This window comes from Anopheles marshallii, chromosome 3 (genome assembly GCF_943734725.1).
Source record: "Anopheles marshallii chromosome 3, idAnoMarsDA_429_01, whole genome shotgun sequence".
NCBI classification, from domain to species: Eukaryota; Metazoa; Arthropoda; class Insecta; order Diptera; family Culicidae; genus Anopheles; species Anopheles marshallii.
In genome coordinates this window covers 57,976,189-57,996,915 of record NC_071327.1, presented here as the reverse complement: position 1 = coordinate 57,996,915, position 20,727 = coordinate 57,976,189, and the positions used below count along the sequence as shown (strand labels likewise).

Below are 20,727 nucleotides of genomic sequence, written 5' to 3'. Positions count from 1 at the left end.
TCCGCGATGGATGATTTCATACTAAATATATCGGATTCGTCTGATGAAAACGATACTCAAGATCGGATGGACTATACCGAGGAGTCGGAACGAGTTCCCAAGAAATCCACAGCCAGCAGCAACTCAATAGATGATGGCGAAATAAGTGGCAATACTGGACAATCCGGCCCAAGCACCAGAAAATCTGTGAATGCAGGTAAAAACAGTGAAAACATCGAGGACACAAATGGAACTAAGAAAGGGCGCGCGAAGCGTGGTCAACGGAACAGACTGTTCGACGAGAACTCTAAATTCTTGGCGGATTTCGACCCCGGTCAATCTCAGCGCGAAAAGCGCAAGATGGAGCGCAACATACGCGTAGCAACGAAACCAATCGGGTTGTACGATTTGAAGGGTATGCTGCGTAGCAACGGTGAGGATTTGTGCGACTGTCTGGATCAGCGTTGTCCCGGCTGCCATATGCCGTGTTCCGACTGTGGCGGTGGCAAATGTGGCAAAGTGTGCCGCAAGTATCGCAAATGGATGTATGACCGGATTGAAATGGATGCGAAAAATGGTGTAATACATAATCCATTTAAAAACTAACCATGCTTTTGTTGTGTAGAATTACTTTATTGTTTCCAACTTCCATATGTCATATGTATAGTTTTACATTCAGTAATAAATTACATTAACGGCAATGAATGCCGATGAATGTACGAGGCGTCGAATCTGAACTGCTCGCATCCGTCTGGCTGTAATACTATTATAGTACATTTCGTTTAAATACTGAATAGCAGAGAAGGAGCCTTTAAGTAGATAGTTTCGTTATCTTCACCACTTCCCGACACACGATCACAAGTTTACACTGTTTCCAAATATGTACATGCATAAATAATTCAATGCCCTTTCATTGCAGTGACCATTGGATGTGGCTAGCGAATAGGTTAAGCTGCACGTATATGCGATTCTTTGGTTTTAAGGGATGCGTTTTAACGTTACAAACATTGGTACAGTGGCAGAAATATACAAGCACGAATGTGGCGACAAAATTGAACTATGGACAGAGATAGCAGAACTGACGATCCGTTCGATCGATTCATACACAATGCTACACTTAATAAACGGTGGTCTATCCGCTGCACAGGACATAATAGCACAAGAACATTATGCAGTTGTATTAGGCGGTCGTACCTCCTAAGCGAACAAAGGACGTACTGTAAGCTTCCCTATACTACTGATACATAATTCCCTACACTTCTACTAGGTACGAATTACGGTCGGTGTGTTGTGTTGGGCATGGCGCTCGAAATCGTCCCGGCATGGTACTGAATAATGGTTCGGTAGTGTAGACTATAGGATTTGAAGAAAGGGAAAAATACCTTTTAAAATATGACTGCTCCTTTTCGCGGTCCCCGGTTTTCTACGCTCATCACCTCATACACAAGATATAAGAGCGGGGTCAGGTTGTTGTGGACAGTGTTTTAATCTTTGATTTTCTAGCTGTTGCGGTGGTGTGTATACGACACACAATGAAATTACAAATATTGGGTGTAATACACATAGGTACGACGAGTATTGGGACCCCGGAAAATAATAGAACCCAGCCGGATTCTCAACAGGGTGGGTCGTGTCTTCTCCAAGTTACATGCATAATAAAAATACAATCATGGTAGTTTCTTTTTTATCATTTGTGTGCTATAGGTTGTGTTGTATGTAACTGCAATCAATATGTGCATCTGAGATACATATCGTTTCGCTCGCTTTGGTTTAAATTCTTACTAGTGCCCCGTTTGGTCCGAATGTTTGTGTGTTCTTTGCAGGCATAAGTACCATTAATTACAAGTCTTTTTTATTACTACTAACGTACTTTCTGTTCCGACGCAAAACAGACTATGATTGAAACATGTATTCTTCCGTTGATACGATGGGAAAACCGAAGAACTAAACGTGCATAAGGAGATAGACGAGGAAGCCAATTGCCATAACGTGTCATTTGTACAATGTGTTTTTAGGTTAGTTTAAAATACTATGAAACTATTATAAAATCACTGGCATAGTCGGTTACTAACCGGTTCGTAAGTAAAAGTAAAAGGTTCATAAATAATTTAACCCAGTTCAGGGATTTCACTATGTACAGCTTACGATTACTTATACGGAACAGATCTCTCGATAGAATGCTTCTTAACATATTAGGATGTACGTTTAATTTGAAGTTTTGTCTTACGCTTACTGTACAACTACAACTACACTAGCTCATCGTCAGAGCTATAGTCAGATCCGTAATAAGAGTAACACATTTTCGAATAGTTTAAAATATCCTTCACTCTCCCTATACAGCCGGCACGTGCACGGACATGGTTTCGTTATCTACTAACCGTATTGTATAAAAACAGCTTTAGGCCTCAAACTACTGCTCACCCCGGACCATTGCCTTCTGGCCAACCCGGGGACGTGGGGGACTGTGAGTTCTAGTGAGTGTTTGTATGTGTATGAAGCTGTACCGGTTCTCGCCGGTTGCCGGTCGTCCACCAGGTTGGGCACAGCAGGCGTTACCGTTGGGTCGATTGTTTAAAAAGTATGCGCACAAGGAAACGGTTCGTTTTGAAGTGACACGATTCATGAGTGAGAAATGGCCCTAATAAGCACATTCTTTCGTAACGTTTGAACATGCCAAGCACGTTCATATGTAACCATCGTGTCGTATTTCACGTAATAATTCCTTTTTTAATATCCTCTCCTTGGATGTATTGACTAGTGATGATATATATTCTTCATTATTGTTTTGCTATCTAAACACTTGAAGTAAGTTCCATTTTCCTACGGTTGGTGTCGAGATTCTGACTTCTGCCATCGTTCTATCTGACTTTTAGTAATTCCGTTTTGCTACATCTTGGTTTGATAGAACCCCGCTACATTACGATCCTAATAGTGTTCACTTAAGCTACTTTAGAATTTCAGTTGTTTATTATCATTATATCCTTAACCATATATCGTACACCTTTTGCAAACATTTTCGGGCGGTACGATTTCCATTCCTCGCACGCTTCGAACCATCGTCGAGTCATCGCCATCGGGTTTGATTTGTCTTACATCTCTCAAGTCAAGCCACCAAGTGCCTTGTCTGCCAAGTTTCTTCTTCCCGTGCCCTGTCCCCGCGTACGCAATTAAATTGGTCTCTGGGTATTATGCTCTATCATGCCGAGAAACGTGTCTCCGTTGTTTTTGATTAATATTTAATCGTAGTTTGTTAACTGCTACTGTGGTGTTTGTTTTGTTTTTCCCTTTTTTCGAAGTAAAAACAATAAACGACTCTAACTAAATTGAAAAAGAAAAAAAAAAATGTAGCGCGCATCGTGTACGCGCTGTTCAGCGTTGCGAATTGAAAGTTGTTTAATATTTTTGTATGGTTTTCTTTTGCTTTACTTTGTAATGTTTTGTCGCTAGTATACTATAAGTTACCTTTTTTATGCACACACACGTACGTTTGCATAGCATTTGATGCGTTAGAGATTCTCTATTCTAGCTCCTATGAACTAATACGTATTATTACCGTTTTGCATTTGCAGCTGCAAATAAACAATATCTTTGATTCGAGATTTCGTTCACGATAGAGCCATATATTTACAGACCCGACAGGCCGCATGGTCTAGCTTGGTTTGTAGTGTGCAGTGAGATTAAACATGATCGTTCTCACTACGGTAGTCTATTTTCGAGTAGTATGTGCAGTTGATAGAATTATGACACGCATAAATAACACATAGAGTTAGGTTATTCATTCCACCCCGAAGAGGTTGTAGAAACTATACACAGTACTCAACATTTATTAGAAATACTTTTTCCTGAATTGATCAGCTGATGGTTTAGTGGCGATCGGCAGCAAACTGCTCAATGCAGTAACTGAAGGATTTTTCGTTGGAGAAGAAAATATAATTCTTTGCAACGTTTGAATGAAAACTAACGGACATTTTAAAATTCTTCTTTCTTCCCAAGGATATGTATGTGGTTGGACAAGGTAAACTGAAGTTCGTAACGCTTGCGTTGCTGATCTACCACTTAACTACCAGCGGCCAAAACAGAACAGTAAAATATTCCATTCGTATTTAAAGCACATGAACCAGTCACATAGCAGCGATCAATTATTTCTGTCGCATTTTTTGTTGTGTGTTTACACACACATTGTTGTTTGTACGGTGGGCACACCACGACGTAATCGAGTGTGCGTGTTGCACAAATATGCTACAATATGCGTTTGGGTAAATATAGCGATAGTAAGGTGTTGTATATTCTCAACTAATACAGTACGGGAACGGTTAACAGTACCACAGATTCACAGATTCCATCGATGAGATTATGAGTACACGTGGTGATATAGTAGTAGTGCGTGCATTGTACTATAGCTAGATGTGTTCAAACATACCGTCGACAGGGATAACTCTCTTTACACGATGAACGGTGAACATATAACAGTTGGCTATCACACTATGAGTAACAACAGATTCGATGTTCGTTTAACGAACAAGATTTTAAAAAACATATCTGGACAGCGATACACATGGTACATCATTCACTGGGGCTTAGATGCTAAGGTAGATATACTAAGGATGTAACAGATCGTAGTTTCATGATGTTGCCGCTAATCGTAGGTTTAGAGCGACGGCTCTGTTTGTAGTTCTGTTCCTCACTGGGACCTTATGACTGAGGAAGAGTGAATATAGAGAGCTTTACGGTGCGATGCCATAGACGAGTAATGCGCATTATTTTAATTATCGGCATGATTCGATTAAATGAGTTCTCCACTGTAGGGGTGTTATGACGTCAGGATAGTGTTTTGATTACTTCTTCACCATTTGTACTAGATATTGGTCGCGGACGTTGAGGAAAGTGTTGTGAATTTTGTGAGTGCGTAAATCCCCAACCTGACAAACGTGGAACAAGAGATGGATGACGTGCCGGATGAAGTTCAAATACGTGACGCTTCGGTGTGTACGATTATGCTACTCCGCTACACTCTACTAGGATACGTACTGGGGTTTTAACACGGGGGTTTTGGTTCATTGGATTAAAGCTATCAGTTTACGTTCTGTCCACCTGTCCAGCTTGGGCAGGCTGGTGGCCAAGACCGCCGTGAAAATGCAGGTGGTTAAGCGTCGCGTGTAGTTATCCGTCATTAGGCCTCAATCGGGACGGTATCGCTTCTCGATTTCCTCGTGAGTCATCTCTTCAGAAAGCTAAAGAATCCGCTACCTTTCTCTGAACGGGGTGCCATTAGCATTGGCACTTGGTTTTTGTGCGTTAGCTTAATCTGGAAATGGGTGCATGATATTAGCGCCAGCGAATACTTCAGGGGATCCAACAGCTACTTACCGTGCACGGACCCTGCATCCAGGGCTCACCGTCGATCTGCATGGGGAAGGTTTTCTTGGTGGTCATTATTACCTCGCTACACTGTGCCAACCGGCGCCCGGATGCCCGCAGTCCCGTCCGCACTTGGCCCATGTGAAGACAGTTCTCCAGCCCAATCACTTCTATCTTACGATCTCCAATATCTGAAATCAATGCGTGCAGTGAGCGTAGCAATCAAACAATAGTAACTTCCCGGCACGACTTACCTTGTATGGCGATTGAAAGATCGACCGAGTTGAAACTGTTCGCCGAGAGCTCTTTGTCGGAGTTTTTAAGCTTCTTCCGAAACGGACCCTTGCGCATTCGCTTCTGGGACAGATGTTCGCCCCATAAATTGGAGCCACCGTGCGTGTAGGGGATGTTAAGTAACGCAATACCCTGCAGCTGTGGACCATTCGCTAGCTCCAGTGAAACGCCATCGCACTGTAAATCAGAGGTGCGAAAAGGAAATAGAAATGGTACGATACAAACTGAAGGATAAAAAAAACTTTGCATCTCGTACCACAATCTCCAAATTCTCGTGCAGGTTCTTGCAGGACGCGGCGAACGTTTCCGATGTGGCGTACTCAAAGTACCAAAGCTTATTCTTCATGCGGCTGTTGAATTTGTGGGGATTTTTCTCACGTTCAAGGTGAAATTTGACGCAGATGGCAGCATCCTGCGTGGGTAGGGAAGAGACGCAAAAAAGAAAACAAAAATCATGGAAAGATTTATTGAAGCAAAACGATTGCGTGATTATGCATCCGAACTGCTTCCCGCATGGGATTGTGCCCCTCGACAACAACAGTTTACTCCCAAACAGAAACGGGCAATAGTCACGCGATATCATTTTTGCTGCTCGTTATAGGATCGCACGAACGAGGCACATGAAGAAGATCGTATTTATAATTCATTGTTGTACGGCGACATTCGACTCGTTTCCATTTAAAATCCTCAATAATCTGATGATCTTACAGAACCGTAATTAGCCTTTCGCCGGTGACTGATTGCAAAAGCAAAGGAAATAGGATACTGATTTGTGTGGCAGATAACGCTCGGCAGATAATTAGCTGATAGCAGTACATCCCCATGTTATCCAATTCGTTCGTCCGGAACCCGCGGGGGGAAAACCTTTGCAGGCCGGGGTCGAATTCATTGAGCTGTTTAATCCCGCCCCGTACCAGACGGTTCGGTATTTGCGAACAGCGAACTGGTTTTTAATCGTTAAATTAATTAAATTACATTTCACGTCCCTGGACGACCGTGCTTTGTTTGCACCGGGCGAAGCACGTGGATGACACTATGCGACAAAGACACTGAACCGTGGGTAAGCATTCCGTGCAGTAAGACGTTCGAAGCAATTCCCTGGTTTTTAATTTCTACCTTGGTCCTTGTCCTCGGGGTTCGGTTGGCAAAGAAAAAAAACAAAATTGGCTCCCCCGGGGTGTAATTGCGTTACGGGAACGGTTGCACTGCCACTATAAATAGACAAGCTTTAGTTACCGGTAGAAGCCGCACGCAAACCCCCCACACAAGTCGACCCGGATTACGTTTAATAGGTGAAATGGTTAGCATTGAGGGTGGGCAATTTCGAATCACAGGTCCCAATCGTAACAACTGCACCAAAGACGCAAAACGGACACAAGCCGCCGTGGGTAAGCGTGCAGTAGCTGAAGACACTTAACAGATTTTTATCACACTCAAAAGCCACTTCGCTGTGTGGTGTGTGTGCGTTGTAGAGTCAGTGTAGAATTGGAGGCCGGAACACAGAGTGCGGAAGCAATTTCAACCAGCAAAGCATATTTTTGTCCGGTGTCAGCAGCGAATTTATAGGACGGTGTGCGCGGTTTCACTGATTTCGATCGTACTGAAAGGTGGTTGCGTGCCGTTCTTTTGGGAATTTCCTCGATAGTTGTTGGGGGACGACGAGAAGGTTTTGTTTTTTTTTGTTTTTGTTTTGCTGGAGCTCCTTTACATAATCTTTCAGGGCCAAGGCGCATAAACAAAAGTTTTTGTTAAGGGGGAAGCACCGAAAAAGGAAGATTTAAGCGAAACTAACTAACAACGGTCGAGGGAAACTGGTCCTTCCGGTAGGTGCGCTTGCTGATTGTGGTTCCGGTTGGGAAGGGGGTGTAGCATTGTTTCTATGCTAATTTCTTTTGCCATGTTGCGTTGCTTTCGTAGTTCTAAACTACCAAACACTGGAGGTTAACTTCACAACTGGGTAGATGATTGTTGGTGGTAGATTACTAAAATGACACAAAAAAACACACACCCACCCGTACATATACACAGCCGAATGTATGTCTATGGAGGTGTGTGTGTGTGTGGGTGGGTGCGGAGCGGAACAGAAGTTATTTATGAGCAGAATGTTAAATGCGCGCACACGAATTTACTACCAATCCAAAGTTTCGGTTGCTTATGCAACTTTGATTGGGCTTTGCTTTGCGTTGCTTTGCTTTGCTTACGCTCACACCGGGGAGCCCCGTGCTGGTGAAAATTATGCTTTGATGTTCCCGTACCGATGGCCACTGGCAACGGTTTCTTTCCGGGCGCTGTGCGGTGGTGAAGGTTGGATCGTGTTTTGGGACGAAATTGATGCCGGCATATACCAACAGGGGCCAGTTATTTATGACCGCACGGTTCAACACTTTTCCCGCGAATACGGAGGCGGAATATATTTTAATAATCCTGCTGCAAGCGTTGCAAAATTCCAAAAACCGTGGCAGGTTTTTGGCCACGATACTGCGGCGAAGCAAGGCGGAAGCAATAAATTTTTTCCCATCACGCCCGGGGTTTGCAAACCGCGGTCAAATAATACAAGCATAATCGGACAGACAAATTGTTTTGCGGGCTGCAACAGTTTGAAATGTGCGAATGGGGTAGTGTCGGGGTGGGTTGTGGTGGACCAAATTTAGGCATGTCGTGGGTATCTGAAATCACATAATATATTGCTTGCGCATGGCAGCGTGTGAGCTTTGCGTGACACACTGGACGCAACACGAAAGAAGAAATCATACGAAGAATAAATCTTTCCGAAAGAATCTTTTATGTGAGGGTAGATTTTGAGTGGTAAGTTAAGGGAAGTAAAGCCAGTAAGCTCTTTTTATCGCTTTTATGATCTTTCATCGCTAAATAGCATTTCACAAACTCAGCTGGATTTCAAATAGGAGTTGAAAAAAGTCTTGGAAGATACCATTTAAATGGAAATAGATCGAAACGAATCCTATTACTGGTATACATTTGATTTAAATGAGCTCCAATAATAACGGTTGCAATTTCTCGCTAGAGGAACACAAAGCGTTGCGATTTAAATCAACACAATCTACTGGCGCTTAGTTTCCGTTCGGTGCTTCTCGACACAAACCAAGCTCTAAACAAATAAGCATTTGGCTTTCCGTTTGCTTTTCCATCATTTCAAAACATTTCGGGGCAGCACCATCTTGCACGGTTTCCCATCATACAATATGCAACATAATTCTCACCATAAAGCAATTCCAGTATCGTTCGTTACATGCCTCGGGCCACTTTTACCACCCAGAAACACCGAACAAACATACTTGAAAACGTTGGAAGTACCTTGCCTGTTTGGACAGCACCACTGCTTGGCATCCTCTTTGGGGATGAGTGTGTTAAGCTAAGCTTATTGAGAACTTCCTACAAACGATACACAATTATACATATTTCTCCCGAGCTCAGCTGGGCAGAGGTGGGCCACACTACGGCACAATCCGGCGACAGAACAGCTGCATCTGGTAGCTTGAATAATTAAGTAGCGAACCGCGTAAGAAAGCAACGGGGCGAGTGTAAAAGTGTCGGAAAAGCATTAACAACGAGCAGGGTTTTAAAAAACATGGTCAAACTGTACCCGACAGCACAAGCAGCACAACAAACGGCACACTAATTACTGTTTAATTTCTACGACATTCGCGATACAAAATATACGTCCGTTCCTGGCCACGTGGGGGGAGGTTCCAGATCCAGGTCAACCGGAAAACGGAAGTGTAACTTTTATCGAAGCACTATTCACAATATGGAGAGCGTAAAACTTGAGTGTGGTGTAGCGTACACATCACAAGCAAAACTCTCAGCTCCAATGTAGAAGGTCTCGCCCTTCGGTGCAGTAAGTTTAAGGACGCTAGACAAGAATTAGCCAACTCGATAAATGGAAAGCGTTGGATCTCCTCGTCCGAGTTTGGAGTTTGTTGGCTAGTTTACACGGTCCAAGGCTAGATCAACTGGAGTGCTCCAATATGTTCTCGTTAGGGTCAATCTCTTCTCGCTGTGAAGCAGAAGAAGGCGATCCGTTGGGCACCAGGTTTAGCGATGAAAGAAGGAACGAATCGTTTGTATCGTTCGTGGTGCGTTAATAGTGTGTGCGTTTTTTTTTTTTTCGTTTCTTTTCCGTCCCTCTGTGTTCCCTCTTAAACTCGGTTCGGTTGCGGTCAGCCGTAAGTGCTTTGTAAAGAGCATACCATTTCCTGTGCCGAAAACGCTTTTCATCGGCATACTTCAAACGGTGGCGACTCTGGCAAGTTCTTTCTGCCGGGCGCTCTGCAACGGCGTAGATAATACCGTTGTGGTTCATTCCGTTTCTCATTCGCTTCTCGCAAAACCACGGTTCCACGTACGTTCTGCTGCCTAGTTTGTACTGATCATCGGTGTCTACTTACCACACCCACGGAAAAGTAGTTATTGACAATGTTGTACGGCACGGTGAATTCCGATCCGACCTGCGGTTTTATCAACTTTGGTAGGTCGATAATTTTCTTCTCCGGTCTCGGTTTGTCCGCGGTGCTGCCGTTGCTGTGCTGGTGCTGCTGTTGATAGGAACTATTCACGATATCGTCCGTTGCACGTTCTGCTGTATCGTGCGCACACACGGTACCGTTATCGACATCGGTGCTATTAGTGTTGGTGACGGTGTTAGCCGCCATGTCGACACCGGACACTACCGTTGCACCGCCGTTGGTCATCGGTGCCGGGCCCCTATTGGCATGCTCGACTATGAAACCTTCCATTACTCGCTCGGTAGGTCCGAGTGTGGCTGAGGTTGGGGTGGGCGGTGGTGTCGCGGTGGATATGCCACCCCCATCGGTGTCCTGTTCACCCCCGGCATCATTATTGTCACTCACGTGGGCACGTTCCGTCGTGCCGTTGGTTGGTGGTAGCTCGGTCGCGTTTGTACTATTTTCAACTTCATCGTTGGTTTGGATCACAGATTTTTCAGCAATTATGCGATGCGAGAGCTCTATTACCTTCTGTACGTTTTCCGACAGCGTCACCTGGGTGGGCGTGGACGGGTGGAAAGATAATAAATATGGAGGACGTTAGAAAGGAAGTCGTTTGCTGTATATCTTTATCCGCGCGAACGTTACCTTGTGACCGGGCATGGTTGTGACGGCGGTGGGCGTCTCTTCGGCGGCCAATGGATTGTTTTTAACCTCGATGCTCCACCGATCCAGCATCACCACCGAGGCACGATTGATCTTATCCAAAATCTTGGGGATGCTTTCGCCCTCGTATCCACCGCCCCATCGCAAGCAGCGGGCCAGATCGTTGCCCGTACCGAGCGGGATCACGCCAATCGATGGTTGCGACTGTAGCACAATGCTATCCATTGCCTCCAGCACCCAGCCGACTGTGCCGTCGCCACCGCAGCAAATTACCTTAAAGTTGGGCACGTCCTTAAACATCGTAAGTCCCTCGAGCGGACCACCCTTGGACAGGTCGTACACCTGGCGTGGGTTCAGCAGGTATTGAAACTTGCGCAGGATACGGTCGCCCTGCCGGCCGCCACTTTTAGGATTGATAAATACGAGCAGCGGGCACCATCCGGGATCGCTGGTAATTTGAAAGTGTATTGTCGATGGTACGCTCTGTAACAGGAGACGAAAAAGACGATATGTGTTACCCATAACCGAAGAAATGGTCTTCTTAAATGATTCTGTTGTTTAAACTGTTGGAACTCTCCCAACAATGTTGAACGAGAAATGCTTTACGTTGAACAATGTTTTTGTTCCTGTTTTTCACACTTCAGAACCCTTGATTGAATGTATAACGAAGGCAAAATAAAATAAATCTGAATAAGACTTTACCGATTTAATCAAAACACCATTACCATTAAAAAAAACAGTCTAGCTTGAAAGTTTTTTTAACGGAGTATATTGATTTGAATTGATGCGTTTCACACACACACATTGAATAAATTAATGGTAAGCAATTTATCACCACCGGAAACAGACAAATGCCCAGGCATGAAGTGATTACCAATAACGTCAGTTTGTATCGCGTTTACGCGTATATTTTTTACTTTTTGTTGTTGTTCCGTTTCATTTATCGTTCCATTTTTCCGCTTCTTGTGCATGTGTTGAGCGAGGAAATAAATGAGTTTTGCACCGGGACTTACCTTTCCCTTGTTGGTGGTGAAATTGATCGATTTCTGACGATCGAGCACGGCCGGACAGATGGAGGTCGGTGGTAGGACGAGGTTGGCAAACTCCCCCAGCGTACACTCAGCTTTCACGAGCGTGGCGCACTTGTTGTGAAGCTGCAAATGGACACGGAACAGTATGCACGATACGGTGCAGAGGTGAGAAGAAGGAAAATGTAAACGAAAACGCATTTCTCGTTCACTGTAACGCTGGCCTCTTGCCTTCATTTCTGTCTCCGCATTAATTATAAGAAAACATACAAGTGTTTGGAGAAAAAATCATTAGTGTGGAGATTATTTGATATTCTTCAGCAAAAGTAGTTTCAAATCGAATGACAATTAATGCACATATTAGATTTATTTAATTTATGTATTAATTTCCTTCTACATCTGAAGGATGTATTAAACTTTGACCTTAATTACATTGGTCATAAACTACCAGGCGTCTCCATTATAAAATGCGTAATTTAAAAATTCTTTTGAACTTTTACCATTATCATTCGCACACAGACACATTGATGATAATCACAAATAATTGAAGAATCATTTCGCAATTATAGGAACAATCATTTTGTCAAAAGTATTTAACGTTATTAACCATAAACTACCAGGCGTCTCCATTGTAAGATACAGTAGTAATGCTCTGCTTTAGCAGCAATATCTAGCAGCGGGGAGTTAATTAACCATTTCGGAACCACCGATGAGTTCTGGTTCATAAAACAGATTTAGCCAAACACGTGTAAATCAAAAGGCTGTATGCGGAGAGCAGAACATGAAAAGAGCATGTAAATTCGACATTCGGTTCCTCACACAACTCCAGCTGCGTTACATTCCATTGTAAAGCGCACGGCAGAGAATGTGCTCACCATCATGCGACACCAACGGCAGGTCAGCCCAGTAATTCCGTTGTATGCCTTGATCCGCTTACGGCATTTCGAACATCGCCCGTAGCAGTTCCCCTCGACCCAATGATGCTGCAGCGTGGCAGTGGCCTTTGACTTTTTCGACTTCACGTAGGTGGCGATGCAGGACGCGGGAGCTCGCTGGACGCAACGCTCGTGCACGGTGTATTTGCAGACTGGTGGCATGGAATGGGAATGCAATATGGATATGAATCATGCAAAAATGTAAGAATGTTTTATTCCATATGACAGTGGAAGTTGTTGGAAAATAGAGACATATCCCAACCGTAATACTTACGCACACAGCAGAGGCCCTTCTTCCCAAGCCCGACCAGCATATTGAGGCACATGTTGCAGTAGGCAGGTTTGCTGAAATGTTTCAATCGCCACACATGGTATCCGTCTTCCTTCAGCGTGTTGTCGACGCCTGGATGCGTTTGTAATAATAGTTCCAATGGAATGGGACGAGCAGGAAAAATGGGAGAAATAAGCGAGGAAAAGAAATTTAATGGGACCGTACATAGTTTTGCACAGGCGGACAAAGTAGAGCTGGCAGGATTTATGTGCCCGTCGAGATTCCCGCTCGTCGTGTGCCATCAATTACCGGGAATTAGCCATCGGAAAATCGTCCATTTCCTCGAGGGATTTCCGAGAACGCGAGCGTACCCTGATCGATCGTGATGGGTTTCGGATTGGACCGGCGTTGTTTCGCATCGAACAGCGAACAGTGCACAAATTGCACACAACGGTGCACGCCGAAGGTGAGGCGTGTCCGCACAAAAGTGCTCTAAAATGTTCCGCAGGCGTAGAGCATATCACAAAAGTGCGGCCATTATCCGTGGAGACTGGCGATCGTTTTTCGCACTGGCAGATTGATGCTAGTGGAACCGCTAAGGCTTCGGGCCAAGGCAGGAATACTAATGACCAGCTGGAGCACACCATTTCGATATGTGTTTGAGATGGCAAACAAAGCTACCGGGAAATACGAGTTGATGTGGGTTTCCATTTGCGAAACTATCTTTACACAACTGTTGTGCGAACGTTACAGACATGGAACAAACGCTTTAAGGCATTTCCAGTACATAAAGTACATAACCGATAACACGTACCGTTCCATGACGCATTCACTAGAATTCTCATTAAGCTTTTGGCCCCAAAAGGCTGTTTATCATTCATTGGACGTATTCGAACTGTGCAATTGCAAAGAACTGTTTGTTTATCATGTGCTTTGATCTATTGATTAATATTTCTTCTTTACGCGAAAAACCCACATACGTGCACTAAATCAGTCCAACATGAAAAGTTGTGAAATAAATTTCTTTCCTATTCACATTCTCCGTTATCCTCATTGATACTACTATGTACTTTCATAAGAAACATTAATGTAGGAGAGATTGATTCTCCGGAAATGTTGGCTAGAGTCAATTTCGGTGTACCTGTTCGCACTTAATGCTGTAGGTTTTTAAAAACTGACCAAACCAGACGTTGTGATTGATTAATGATCCAATGACTGATTTGACCAATAAGTTTAATCTTAAATATGACTGTTTCGACTGGGATTGTTAATGTTTCAATTAGTAATTTGTTTCACCAAATGCCTGTTTCTGTTCGCTTAGCCTTATCAGTTAATTCTATTCATTGAAAGTGGCAAGGCTAATCACTACTGTTTTAAATATTCAAATACCGTGGGTGCCATTTAACCAGCTGATTATCCGTGCAGCTCGGAAATGACATTTTCATAAGAAATTTGACATATTCCGGGCAACACTGATGACGGACGAATGATGGACCAACTTTTGTAAAGATAAAAAGATCTCAAACTTTAAAAGAAACCAATTACAATTTCTTTCGTGGTATTGGTTCGCAACTATTAAACACAAAGGATCAGTAAATTATACACTATAAAAGGCTACCCATGTTATTTATAGGCTAATATTTATCGTAAAGGAGATTCGATTATCTGATTATCCGGTAATCGTTGAGTCCCGATGAGCACGGATAATCGGCGCACCACTGCATACAAATAATGGGATAACATTTAAACCAAAAATTTCACGCTGGCTGTAGGAGGTGCTAAAAGATAGATACAAATGTGGATGTAGGGCATTGGGCAAAATTAAACCCCTTGACATTTGGATTTTAAATTCCCTCGCCTGCATAAAATGTTGTTCAACATGGACAATCAGGATTAGTTAAGTATCAATGATTATTTAGTGAATATACCTGGAACTTCATAACTGAGAACAATGAAAACCAAATCTAAATCTAACTATAACCAATGTAAAGTGGTTGATGTTTGAAAAGCAAGGACTTCTAGGTCATTAATGATATTATGTGATCTGCTATCAATGATAACCAGTCGAATAAATATCATCCATAACGATGGACATAATTTAAATATGTCCATTTTGACGGAACGATTGACCTATGCAAAAACAAAACAGAAAATCCATTTAGCTTGCGTGATCAGCATAACGATGCTAAATAAACTGCTCGTGATCCTGAGTAGACAACCCCAATAAAGGCCAGCAAGCTAACTCATGAGTATAAAATTAATTTCGATAGTACTCATCATCCCCCACCGTGCCGATAAGCGTACGAAAAGGCACCAAAATAGATTCACATCAGTCTCTGTCACTGCTCAATCGAGTGGTCGCCTGATGGGTAGCTTAGTAAGGCACTTCGTCGCATGATGGATGCGTTTCAGCTAACGCCCCTTCCCCCACTCTTTCCCTTTACCCATTGTTTGGTGTGTTCATTGACCCGGATTTTTCAGTGGAATTGCTCTTCTTCCGTTTGCGCTGAGATGTTTACGGATGTGTCTCCGACGGAGGTTTTGCACTGGTGACGGAGATGGCATTGGCAACCACTTCAGCTATCCTTTTATGCTTGATCGTATCGATTTACCAGCGCTCGAGCGGCGGTACGGGGGCCGGCTACTGCAAGCCACAATCGTATTAATCGGGTTCAAAAGCTCAGGGCAAAACAGACACACGGGATGATGACAAAGGGCTGACACGGAGAGCTCTGGCCAAACTGGCAGTCGGTTTCAGGTGACGAACGAAACGTCCTACAAAACCCAGACCCTCACCACACGGTGGAAGCGAGCGGATAAGATGACAGTGTTTGCTTTTTGCGTGCTGATTGATGACGTTACGTGGTAAAGGCGAAGAAACTGTTAGCTTTGCGGTTGTCGATTGCATTATAGCATTAGGTGGGTTCCGATTCCAGTGCAGTGGGTTGCTGGGTGGTTGGGCATTAGCGGTCGAACGGAATCGATCCCTTAGGAAATGGGAACTATCCGAGCACTTCAACACGACTTTTATCAACACCAAAACGACTTTATCCCGATAAGGGTTCGGTTTCGGTCGGTGTAGGTGCGTAGTGGATCACCCCCCGGAGGTTTGGCACCTTTAGCGCCCGGCAGTGGGGACCCAATGATGCAGAGTATCTTCGTGCACTTGGGCACGTACAGGAAGCACCATCGTGCGCTCTTGCAGCGATGTGCAACACCGCCACAACGAGAATGGAGCAATTAAGTTAAGTGTAGATTAGTATCCGTACGTCCGCACGGAGGTGTTTCGCTCGGAGCTGGTGGTGACTGGATAATTGATTGAATTATCCTCCCCCAAGGCAACGATTTACGCGCCCGAGGGTCGTTCCCGATCGGTCATAAGTGCATCCTTAACGTTGATGCCTCAACCATTTTGCACACATTGTCCGATTTTGCATCATTTGAGGATTCGGGGGGTGGGTTAATAAGTAAGTTCACAAACCACGGACTGTAAATAACAGGTACGTGAAGAGTTCTAATCTCTTGTCAGCAAAAGAGAAGGAAAGAATTATTCATCAACAATCGGTGACATACTTCTGCTGAATAGAACACTTACTTAAATAACATCTAAATAAAAAGGCTGTAGAAGGAGATAATGGTCCATTTTATTCGCTACTCGTCGTAAACAGCACAAACTTTCAAATAGTTTTACGCCACTAATGATATTCTTAAGGTATGGGACTTAAGGTACGATCTTAGTACCCCTCAACAGAACTTGCTGTGACTACAACAAACCATGAAGCCGTTTATCAGCTTCTGTTGGCGAAATAAACAGCAAAACATCGTTGCACGGAAAAACAACAACCAGTGCACCTTTGCCAAGCTTCCCATCATTAAGTTCCTCGTTCTAATAATCTCCGGTGCGAAGGCATAACAATTTTAATTGGACTCCGGTTCCGGTAAAACGGTCGGTTAGGAAATTCGCAAGCCTCATTTACAGCCCGATTTTCACCATTATCCTTGCACGCCATTAGCAACGGCCCTCTCCAACGGCCTCTCCTAAAGGGGAGGGGGGCGAAGTGTAGGCGGAAAGTGTCCCCGGACGGTTGTTTGCGCGTCAGGATATTTGATTACACGCCATGTTCTTCCTTTCACGGGGGTGGTGTTTTTGTTTATTCGTTGCTCTTTTGCTATGTCGCAACCATCGGTTTGGTCGTCGTGGAGAATCTCTGAATGTCTGAACATCTGAATGTCTGAAGCTTTGTGAAGTGTTCTGGGAAGTGCATAATATGGCCTACCGTCCCGTTGGGATGTGGCTTACCGAGAAGTACCAGCAGCGGGATCGTTGTCAGTCCACCACGTTGCCATTCCTCCAGCGAAACGCACCCATCACCGTCGTAGTCAATCTCAGTCATCATGTCCTGGAGAATCTGTTTTTAGAATTGATGCGAATTGCGTGTCGAGTGGCAGCATCCGTTTGGTGTTGTCCGGAACCGAGGGCGAAAGCAAAAAAAAAGGAAAGCAAAACAAAAAATTAATCAGCAAACTGTGTCGATAACTGAACGGCGATGCTTTTCATGGTTAAGACAAACAAAAAAACCGGCGGTTCTATTTATGATACACTTTTATGAAGCACGGTGCCCACCCCGGCAGCGTAGCCGTGACTTTGCTGGTTCGAGCAAAATGCCACGTGCACCACGAACGGTCAACATGGCGAATGCTTGCTCAACGGAAGCGCGTGCAGGTTGGGATTGATTGTAGTACTTACCGGCCGTAGTTCGGACACGTCCCAGCCGAGATATTCCGCTACCGACATCATCTGGTTGACGATTGCATCCGTTTCGGTCGTGTCGAGGACTCCGTTTCCGTCGGTGTCGTACAGCCGGAACATAACTGCGAGCAGAAAACAGCAAACATTTGTATTACGCAAACAGTGGAAATGATTCTCGGGATGGCATGAGCTAGAATAAAGCTTACTTGAAAAATAAAAATAAACTTAGTTAAATATTACTAAAAATAAATTTATATTTCGATTTAACCCTTGCATACTGCTAAGGGATGTAACCATTGCAGAGTCAATGGGTTTTTTTATTATGGCATCGTTTATAACACAGATCAATCAACAGGGCATTAAACTTTGCTGCCCAATGCATAACAATAAGAAAACAATCAGACGTCTTCCACTATCATTAGTATGATGGAAAACTTGAGCCGATTTTCCCCTTCTTGTTTCCACACGGTGACAGCAGCGAACCCCCATTCTTCGGAGAGTGTGTTTTGAAAAATTGAAACCATTTCGAAAATAGCTTATCTGCCGTAATGCTGGTCATTTTTCTTCAAAGCGCCCATCTCCCGCCGAGAAAGCCATTTGTTATTGCACCATATCCGACACAATTTGCACGGACAGCAAACAGGGCACAGCGGGGCTGCAGCCTGTCGATCCAAACCGGCCCAGAATCCCGGGGCAAAAGCGTACCCGTGTTGACCCTCCGGCGTGGTACGCCATTACTACTCCAATCTAACGCGCTGCGAGTGGATCACGCGGAGGATCCGGTGTATAACCCTCGATGAAAATACATCGGCCTTTTGTTTTTGTGTGCCGGCCTGGTTTGCTCGATGGAGAAAGTGGCGTTGGTGTGTGTTTCTTGGGAGGTGTTTTCTTTCCTGCGGTGCCGGTCGTATGTTTATTTCCCAGGCCCCGTGACGGTTGCCATTTGATATGAATCGGAAATATGTCTATAAATAAATATTATGAGAAAGCCTTTCGCCAGCAATCGGTTAGCGTCTTGACGAATGAATGTAAAGGATGCTTGTATGGGGATCGCATTTTGCGTGGGAAGGGGGCGTCGAAAAGGTGGAGGCCGGATTCAGCCTATGCTGCAATGTTTCCGGTGACCGCCTACACGACACCTTGCGGCTAACGTGAAGCCGGTTACCGGTTTATCGTAAGTCAACGGCGTTTATCCATCACCCATAGGACGGTAGGCACTTATGCGCTCAAATGGAAAGTTGATCGACCATGAGAAGCTTACCGATGGATGGAGGCGGCAAGATGGAAACCACTTGCCCCCCCCGTAAATAGTTCTTTAGCCTTCGAGCGATGTTTCCGCACATACAAACACATTCGCTCGTCAGTGCATGAGATAAAACAGAGAGCGAACATAAAACCTATCGGCAAAAATTAGTGTTGCTATAGCATTCGGCACAAATGGCTCATGAGAAGCGGCGAGGTTGGATGTGGATGAGGAAGAAACAATAATGACGACCTTTCGTTTGTTCAGAAGAAAGGAAGATACTTTGACGTTTCTTAGTGTACGAGAAAATCGACCCTTTGTCTCCGTATCGAACGTTTCGTTCCTATATCTCAAGCTACGGTCAACAAAACATGCATACCATACTCGCTTCCCAAAGGAAGGAAAAACATGTTCAAATTCTTGGTCCGAGTTTCGGTAGACTCACAAAGTATACTTAAAGAAAGATTTAATAAGAAATGCTTAATCGCTACATCCTTAAAGCAATGCTGTGATATGTTCCACCAACAAAAGACAGCTCTGAAAGACGTAGGCGTTGGGTTTTCTCTCATCCACAATATATCATTCATGTTCATTCAGATCGATAAGGCGATTTCAGTAGCAAGAGCTAGCTTCCTTTTTGTGTCCAGCTGGTAGTCCAGAGATGTAGATTGAAAATCATACAACTATAAGTTATACATGCAATCGGAACTCGCTACCACCAACGATCAAAGGGAATCAAAGAGAAAGTTGTTCCTACAGGAAGTCTGATGAAAAAATAACACAAGAAAGAGATATCAGAATGCATGAAAGTCAGTTGTCTACCTTTGATTGCTTAACGTTGGTCAAATAACTCCACGAGACTGTCCATCTTGGACATACACAGTTCTCCCGGAGTAGAAGGATCGCTACAGTAATAGAATCTTTGGGGAACAATGCCAATAAAGGTTGTGGCAGGGACCGAAAACTTTTCCTCCAAACCGCACAAACTTGTGAGGCGGTTAGTGCAGGGGTCGAAAGATTTTTCCCTATCGCACATGGTCAATCAGCATCTCCATTGCCCTTTCGCAGGAGCACACAGGCTGTCGGTTAGCTTCATTCACTGCATAATCAAACGCCTGCCAATGCGAACTTGTTCGAACAGAAAATTCTACCCTGGTGACATAAAAACACTCATCGAAAATAAACCCAAAGACGGGTGTCCTTTGCGAGAACAACATGCAACCAACGGACGTCCAAAAGCACCGGAGCCCCACCGTTCTTGGATTGTATGCAACGAAGTGTTGCGTGCGCATAAATAAAGCAGTTCTCTAATGCATGTGGAATTTCGTTATTGCAAAGCCAGTGCGACGGGCCGTACGGGTTATTGTTTCGGTCTTCCGAATGGGGCAAAGTCTTGTTTCAACCACAACCAAAACCCTAGTGGCCGGGACGGGACGTAAGCGATGATGATTGCCATTTGTATGGTAATGGGCCACCCTCACAGCCAAGTGCGCGCGCGAGTGCTTCATCGTATCAAAGGATTACTGAAGTGGCACACGCTCTTGTGTGGGTTGGCTGGCTTGGGCTAGATGCTATTTATTTTCTCATGATCCTCTGCCAGCGACGTCTGAGTGGATTGCAAGTTTAAAGAACTTTTTGACTCTGTATGTTTTGTTTTTTGTTCCCTTGTTTCAGGTTCAAAGTGGGAGCTTTCGGTGTTGTTTTTTTTTGTGGATAGTTTGAAAATCGAGTTAAGGGAGT

The 20,727-nt window shown here is 44.2% G+C and overlaps 2 protein-coding genes across 2 annotated transcripts in view; one reads left to right on the top strand and one right to left on the bottom strand.

Annotated features, from left to right (window-relative positions):
• The first annotated feature begins 6 nt into the window (after window positions 1-6).
• On the top strand, window positions 7-585 carry LOC128712905 (ARL14 effector protein). Its single transcript, XM_053807771.1, has one exon. It carries the CDS (start codon window positions 7-9, stop codon window positions 583-585), a length of 579 nt encoding a protein of 192 aa, XP_053663746.1.
• Window positions 586-5,194: 4,609 nt separating this feature from the next.
• Window positions 5,195-20,727, bottom strand: part of LOC128715877 (diacylglycerol kinase 1) — a 32,091-nt gene continuing 16,558 nt past the window's right edge. The window contains exons 7-17 of the mRNA XM_053810795.1: window positions 17,742-17,866; window positions 17,295-17,403; window positions 12,998-13,126; window positions 12,664-12,875; window positions 11,774-11,914; window positions 10,743-11,243; window positions 10,038-10,649; window positions 5,888-6,043; window positions 5,592-5,808; window positions 5,347-5,528; window positions 5,195-5,284 (exon numbers count right to left, since the gene is read on the bottom strand). Coding sequence (XP_053666770.1) covers window positions 5,195-5,284; window positions 5,347-5,528; window positions 5,592-5,808; window positions 5,888-6,043; window positions 10,038-10,649; window positions 10,743-11,243; window positions 11,774-11,914; window positions 12,664-12,875; window positions 12,998-13,126; window positions 17,295-17,403; window positions 17,742-17,866 — 2,474 coding nt within the window. The remainder of the gene's footprint in view (window positions 5,285-5,346; window positions 5,529-5,591; window positions 5,809-5,887; window positions 6,044-10,037; window positions 10,650-10,742; window positions 11,244-11,773; window positions 11,915-12,663; window positions 12,876-12,997; window positions 13,127-17,294; window positions 17,404-17,741; window positions 17,867-20,727) is intronic.